At 43.3% G+C, this 7,607-nt stretch overlaps 1 protein-coding gene across 1 annotated transcript; it reads left to right on the top strand.

Moving 5' to 3' along the window:
* The first annotated feature begins 1,759 nt into the window (after window positions 1-1,759).
* Window positions 1,760-7,404, top strand: LOC119815288 (sperm motility kinase X-like). The gene is made up of 3 exons (XM_038331430.2): window positions 1,760-3,541; window positions 3,949-4,069; window positions 7,163-7,404. The coding sequence occupies exons 1-3, from the start codon at window positions 1,760-1,762 to the stop codon at window positions 7,402-7,404; spliced, it is 2,145 nt and encodes a 714-aa protein (XP_038187358.2).
* The last annotated feature ends 203 nt before the right edge of the window (window positions 7,405-7,607 follow it).

The following is a 7,607-nucleotide window of genomic DNA, read 5'->3' as shown; positions in this document are numbered from 1 at the left end:
TAGCAAAATCATAGTAGCAGGTTTTCCTGTAGCCTATGACCTTTCCACTCAGTTTCTTGCCCATGTGAGCAGTGTCAGTAATGGTGTCCATCTCCTGGAGGGGCCTTAAATATAATCAAAAACTGACTGGTTACTGACATTGTACTTATTCCAATAATGCATCAGTCCATTGTGCAAGTGGGTCACTGTTGTAGTTGGATGATGATTATTATCTTTTTTCTTCAGTGGCATGCAGAATACATTTCTGTATCATGAGTGTCAGTCAGCAGGGGTGAGTGTGTTCTACCAGTTGAAGCACCAGTCAACAACTCCATGTTTGTTGATATACATGAGTATTGTATTCAGCAATAGTGCTTAACAATAACATTGCATCATAGCAACAGAGGTGAGCATTGTGGTTTTCATGGGGCTGATTTTCTGGTATGAAAAAGAATCCAATTATGTCAATGAACCCAAATGATTTTCTTGGGATTTATTCCCTAGTATATTGAACTATCATGCTTATTACTAATCTACGTAGGATTTTACATACTAACTTTTGATTTCAGAGAGGTTACACATGTTTAAAGACTTTTGATTTACTCCAGTTTCACAATTCATGAGAGCATAGGTTTCCAAAATACTTCCAAATGAAGGATCAGAGCACCAGGGTAGTCAGGGGCACCATGGATACCCAGCCTACAAAATCACTTGACTGGTGCTCATAGTGGCTCAAAGAGATCAGGGAGCCTGTGAGGCAGGGATCTTACCTAGATCCTGTGTGTATATGTTATTTCCCATAACCATGATGTTACTGTGGAATTCCTAACAGTGGGAAAGATGGTCGCTAACTCTTCAGTCTACCTATGGTTCTTTTTCTTCCTTCTTGGTTTTTAGTTCAGCCTTGATATGATAGTACGTGTAAAGTTTTATAGAAGCATATGATGCTCTCTTTCATTGATGTTCCTGGGAGGCCTGCCCTTTCCTGAGGGGAGATGGTAGGAAGGTAAATCTGGTGGAAGAGATGGGAGAGCATGGAGCAGGTGAGAGTGTGGATACTCAAGTCATGGTAGAACATGAGAGCAGAATAAAAAATTCACATTACTGTGTAAAAATAGGTAAAAATAGTACTAAAAAACTCGAGGAATTCGACTGAGAACTTGTTGACATTATCGACTCCTAAGCAGGCTTTTGGTTATATCTCTATATAGAAAATAGAAAAACCTTGGGACATTGGCTTCATTCATATGTTATCAGGAAACATCACACTTGTTACACCTGCCCTCAAAGTAACATTTTCAGATCTTAAAAAAGGAGAACATAATAATGTAAGTTGAATGATCATGTATAAAACCTTCAAAATTATTGAAAGATTAGAAACTTAAAGATTCAAAACCAGTTATAAATGTACAAATAATTTAAAACTTATGATTGATATCATAGATTTCTGAAAAAAAATGTTTTATACTTGAGTTTCCATGAGAGCAAGTGACTAACACAAATGGTATTCCACATTATTTGAAGAACAATTTTCCTTATGGTGTCGACAACAGTGATATCACTATATTCACCAAGTTATCTCAGAGTAAAATATACAATTTGGGGACAGGAGAAATAGGTAAATTTGATGGCATAGTCTGCTAAAGGATTACATTAGAATCTTGTAAGGTTGTTCACATCTGTCACACTTGTCCATGAAGAAACATAAGCTAAAAACTTTACCTTTGACTTACTTCTCATGGTTTTTAATCTGATTTTCTCAGTTGGCGCTGGCATGGAAATGATCAAGAACCTTCCTAGCAAGACCAGAGAGGAGGAGACCATGCAGCTGGCCCTGAATGCCAGCACCTATGAAGAGGAGACACTTACAGATCACTACATCATACTAAATAACCTCGGCAAAGGGGGCTTTGCTGAGGTGAAGTTAGCTTGCCATCTCCTCACAAATATGAAAGTCGCAGTTAAAATCCTTGCGAATGGTGAGGACAGTGACGGTAACAATAGGAAAGAGCTCAACATCATGAAAGAACTAGACCACCCGTATATAATAAAGCTCTTCCACGTCATCGACAGCAAAGACCACACCTATATGGTGTTGGAGTTTGCTGCTCATGGCGATCTCGTCACACTCATTGAGGAGGGTGGCCCTCTTCAGCAGAAAGAGGCCCAACACATCTTCTGCCAGATTGTGTGTGCAGTGCACTACTGCCACGATAATGACATCGCACACAGGGACATCAAGCTAGATAACATCCTGCTTGATGGCAAAGGAAACATCAAACTGTGTGACTTTGGCCTGGCCATCAGAGTCAGCTCTGGGCAGAGGTGCAAGGGATTCTGTGGCACAGTTGAATATTGTGCTCCAGAGCTATTCGATGACACAGAGTATGATGCAAGGGCTCTTGACATCTGGAGCATGGCAGTGGTTTTATATGCAGTGTTGACAGCGAAGTTCCCTTTTAAATCAAGGACCTATCCAGACATGAAGGAGGAGATGCTGAATCCCACGTACTACATTCCTTACACACTTTCTCAAAACCTTTTGCTTGTGCAACTCATTGTGCACTTGTTCACCGTGAACCCTGAGCAGAGGCCCACAATATGTGACATTAGGCAGCACCAGTGGATCAAAGACGGGGAAGAATTTTGGAAACTCCCATCATCCTCAGAGTCATTCTGTAACAAACCAAATCCCAGCATTGTGCTGGCTATGTGGGGTATGGGCTACCATCCCAAGGCTATTAGTGATTGCCTACGTGAGAAAAAATTCAATAACATCATGGCCACATACCTAATTTTAAACCATGAGTCAGCCCAGGACCACACTAAATCTGCCACTAAGTCCTTGCAGGCCTGTGTGGCTGCATCATCACCAGGTGCTCTCACTTCCCTTCCTCCTAAGAGGAGAGTGAGTGTGCCTGCCATTCCCACCTTCGCCCTGCTGGCTGAACATCAGGGGCGTGATGAGAATTGTTCAAGCAAGCAGGAGAGCAGAAGCCCGAGCATGCCTGCCCCCTTGTGCTGCCTGCTGGAGGAGGACATCCCTCCCCAACCAGTACCCGTGTGTGCTCCTGAGCTTACTCCTCTCCAGAGCAGATGTTTGGCAGTAGGTAGCATGGTTTGCAATGAGTTGTCCTCAAGATGCCCATTCTCTGAGTGCATTTCTTCTGCAAAGTATTTGTCCTGTGAGGCACACCAGGAAGTGAGCACCCCGAAGAATAGCTCAGATGCTCAGAGTACACCCTCTGTAAGGAAGGAAAGGGAGACACCTGAGGGTATGAGCATCATTGAAACCCATGTAACTCATAGAATTTCCCTTCAGACAACGTCCAAGAACAACTTTAAAGGTGTCCTTCCTGAAGATGTAAGTGCAGCCTCTGCCAGCAGTCTGTCCAAAGGCTGGAAGAGGGTTAAGAAGAGAATTGGAAATTGTGTGAGATTTCTGTGCTGCTGTCTACCACTCTCACGAAAAAGCCATGTTTCTCAGAAGGAGGAGGCACCACTGGAAGGAGAGAGCATTGCAGGTGCACACACACAGCTAAATGGGGTGCCCAAGATGCACGTCAGTGTTTATTAATCTATATGTCTTCTAATTTCCTTTGTGACCATCACATGATAGTTAGGGTAGGTAAATTAGGAAATCTTATTTCAAAATCAACTCTTCAAAGCACCACCACCACCACCTTTAACCCGAATTGTTTAAGCTAAAATAGACTATAGTAGATGAGAAGTAGAGGCTGTAGAGGCAGCCAGAAGTAGTGTTGGGTAAAGGAAGAAAGAATTATAGAGCATCAATGGCTTTGAGGGAAGAAAACTAAAAAGACCAGGAAAGAGTATGAGAAGAAGAGCCAACGGCAAACAGATGATCCAGAAGGAAATGAGTCAAGACTCTGAAGTATATATTTCAAAGTTCATAAGACTGTGCCTTCCATATGTCATTACCATTTTACATATTGAGTCACTGTATAGGATGAGACATTCGGTTGGCAGTTTTCTTGGCGAGACAGAGATAGCCAAATTGGGAGCCGTGAAGAAAGTCCAGTTGACAGAGTGTCCTGTACTCCAACAGAGAAGTCCAGCACAAGAGATGGTAAGCCTTCATCTACCACTGGGTTCTCCACAGAAAACCATTGTTAAAAGGAGGTATGTCCAATGGTTGACTTTCAATAGCATCCTTCTCAGAGAGCAGCTCTGTGCCACAATTACCCCCCAAAGATGCCCTTGAATTAGAAGCCCCAATGGGCCAGTCTTCTATGATAAACAACATCAATACTCATTCATCTGTCTTTCTCTTCAAGGTCAAGTCCAACGGAGATGATTTTCACACTGGACAGAGGTGAATCTGCTCCTCCCTGCCCTCCCCTCCCTTTTGATGTGTTTGCCGGGGGCCTGTATCCATTTCCCTCTTTTCACTGGAGACACTCCCACTGCATGCTGGTTCAGTCCAGCTGTTGGTGAAGGGGCCCTTATTGTGGGGTGCTTGCCAGAACAACATTCTTCTCTTAACAGGAAAGTGACAGCAAGCAGGAAGAAATGTGTACCACCATAAAAGGAATTCTGGAATGTTGCTCCAGTTTGCAAGGTAAATATTGCTTGATTTTCCTGGAGTACAGAGGACCCATGACTTAGTCTTCAGTCATGGAACTACTTTTTGGTTAGATCTCACATCAGGGGTCAGAGGGTCAGACCTAGACAGAAACTTGTGACTGTAGATTAGAAGCATTCTCCTAGGATCCCCTTTTGAAAGTTGCATTGGTGTTGTCGTGGACATGCTTCATGCAGAACCAATGATGTAATGAAGAGTGACCACTCAGAAGGGACTGAATGCCAGGGCTTATCTGTGGGTCTCATGCCTGAAGGCATCACTGAGACCACTAATTTTCATCCTGTTGTATTGGAGAGGTATCTGTGATGTGGTTTATCCTTGACACTGATCCACAGATGGGTAAGCATGAGGCTGCCAATGTGAACCGTTTTCAACTCTAAGTAATGTGGTCATGATGCAGAAAACAAAGGTAAAAAGACAGACAACAGAGACATGTATTCAACGTGATCTTGAGATAAATTGTGGCAAGTAGCTCATCATTTTTCTCTCTGTCCCCTCACTCTTATGGAGGAACAGTTTGTGTATAACGAGTGAACACCATCTTACCCCTGTATGGAAAACAACTGGCAAGATGCTTAGTCTGTACTGTGTTGAAGAACCATGAGAATGAGAGTGCACGCACCCTTGCAAGGAAAACCAGACTGGAGTGACAGATCTACTTGCTTATGTGGCCATGACTGCTGTGCATCAGTGGGGGATTACTAAGGCAAGTATCATTCATGATATACTTTACTGAATGCAGTGCCTGGGAAAGGGAGACTTGGGTGCTGTAGCCAGGTCAGTGAAACCCAGGAGATACAACCAATGAGAATCATGGGCTCCAGACTCACATGACAGACTCTACAAAGGCAAATCTCAGAATGATCAGTTGTGATGTTTATTTTGATATTTGCCTTTGTACTAATGAGGACTTTCCCTGATACTAAAGCAAGTTGCTATCTTTAGCCTTTGACCTGAGAGAACAGAAATCAGCTGAGTTTCAGAACCCCAGAACCATTACTTCCCTCCTTTACCACCTCCCTGTTAGATGGAGCATGGGCAGGGTCCATGATTACCAGCTACTTGAAGGAGGAACTTCACACACTTCATCCCAAAGCTGTCCACAGGTGTCGTCCTCACTGAGCACAAACCTGAGTCCTTAGATGCTTTTTTGGACATACATATTTGGTTGGCATAATGCTTAAAGTACACCCACTGGCCTCTTGACACAGACACAATGAACAGTCTGGTACAGGTGGGTCACATGGAGTTCCCCAAGTTAACTCCAGATGTCTTGTTGATCACCCTTTTCTATTATCTGCAGGTTCTTTGGGACATCATCTTTTGTGGAAGCTCATTTTCACCAAGTATGTATCCTGTCTAATATAGACAAGAGGACGTGAGATGAGGTGCAGGAAGCAGAGTGCCTATGTTTAGACATGTTGGTGGGAAAATGCTTTTCCTCCTTTGTTCCCAGACCCTGATTTCTGAAAAGTTGCAGGCCTGCCATGAGGAAGCACTACCTGCCCTCTGATGCCCCTGATGAAACCCTAATGATGTTGGCCTAGGGAAGGTTACCCTGGACGACAATGAGCATTATACCTGCCTCTTTAGTCCCTGAATTTCATAAAGTAAACCTGCCATTATCTGTCAAGTCCACAGATCTTGTGCCTGTGGATGTGGAACTCTCAGCCAGTTTCCTCACTGATCTACAATATTCCTTCTCTTGTAGCTGCATGGCCACATCCTGAATCATGACCCAGAGGATTCCTAACCCGAGGACTTGCACACTCAACACTGGTGTCGGTGATGGAAAAGGTCATCTCCGAGGTCGGGAAAGCTCAGAAGTTCTACACAGCTTCAGGAGGACATCCTGTGCAGGGCAGTGAGATGGCTCATGTGCCAGCATCCAGCTTCAGACCCTGCTCCAGTTCTCATCAAGATCTGAGGATCGCAGAAGGATCCCCTAGGAAAGCCGTCCAATGTATGTTACCTTTGAATCTCCAGCGTACATTCATGCTGTGTGTATTTTGATAGTGTAAAAATGTCACCTATGCCTTCTGAGATGACCCTGGAAAACTACCTGAGCAGAGAAAGAACTTCCCACTACAGAGCCTTGGGACACATGAGTGCATGTGTGCACAGCCTCTGAACTGGAGTTTCTGAAAAGGGTAGTGTCCTTGGACCTTCTCTCAGGCCACCAATCACATGAAGATGGTGCACTTGGCGTCAGTCACTAATAAAGTTTCCTACTGGTGTTGGAAAGAGACAATACACAAACAAAAAATACCAAAGTTCCAAAGTAGGTTTCCTGCAGAATTTACACCAATTAGCAAATAGAAGATTTATTTTCTCTAAGAGGAATTCAAAAGACTCTATAAACTCTCAGAGACCCATGTTTCTCCACTCTTTTCACTGTTGTTCAGCTGACAGATCTTTTCTCATATATATTTGAAAAATGTCAATCTGCTCCCCAAGCACTAAATGTAACATCCAACTGGGTCTAATCCTAAAAGTGATGGCAGAGGACAGGAGCGACTCCTTCAGACCCTGCATTTCTGATTCCATGCCTTCACACAAATTCTCATATTTCCACAGAATTGAAGAGGAAAGAAACAGAGATGGAAACATGGATTCAAACACAAATGCCAGTAAGAGACACACCTACATCACATCAGCTGATTTTGGCAGGGGCAACATGGGAAATCAAGGCAGAAAATGATCTGTCCACAAAAGTCTGCAAGTATACAAAGGTAAACAATAAGGAACCCATTAGAAAACTGAACACAAATTCAACTATCACAGATGACCCCTATGCAAACACTACAAACTTCATGTAAGAGATGCCGAAGAGATCTATATAAGTTTCAGCCTCTTAAGGGAGAAGACAGACATGGCACAGAAGATGAAGTCTGGCCACACGAGTTTAATGACATTAGCTAAGAAAATACAAGCATGGCTGAGAGAGACTATATCATAGGACATCTAGTGAAAGCCTGGACACGGTTGTCACAGCCCAGCAGACAACAATTACCTGTTCTAA

The sequence above is a fragment of the Arvicola amphibius genome, chromosome 5, assembly GCF_903992535.2.
Source record: "Arvicola amphibius chromosome 5, mArvAmp1.2, whole genome shotgun sequence".
In the NCBI taxonomy this organism is placed as follows: Eukaryota; Metazoa; Chordata; class Mammalia; order Rodentia; family Cricetidae; genus Arvicola; species Arvicola amphibius.
This window is presented reverse-complemented; position numbering and strand designations above follow the sequence as displayed.

What these genes read in the sequence shown, in the direction of transcription:
- LOC119815288 (XM_038331430.2), top strand. Translation starts at nt 1,760, where the DNA reads ATGATCAAGAACCTTCCTAGCAAGACCAGAGAGGAGGAGACCATGCAG. An exon ending in ATGGGGTGCCCAAGATGCAC is followed by an intron (nt 3,542 to 3,948) that starts GTCAGTGTTTAT and finishes GTCACTGTATAG; the next exon opens with GATGAGACATTCGGTTGGCA. An exon ending in GAAGTCCAGCACAAGAGATG is followed by an intron (nt 4,070 to 7,162) that starts GTAAGCCTTCAT and finishes ATATTTCCACAG; the next exon opens with AATTGAAGAGGAAAGAAACA.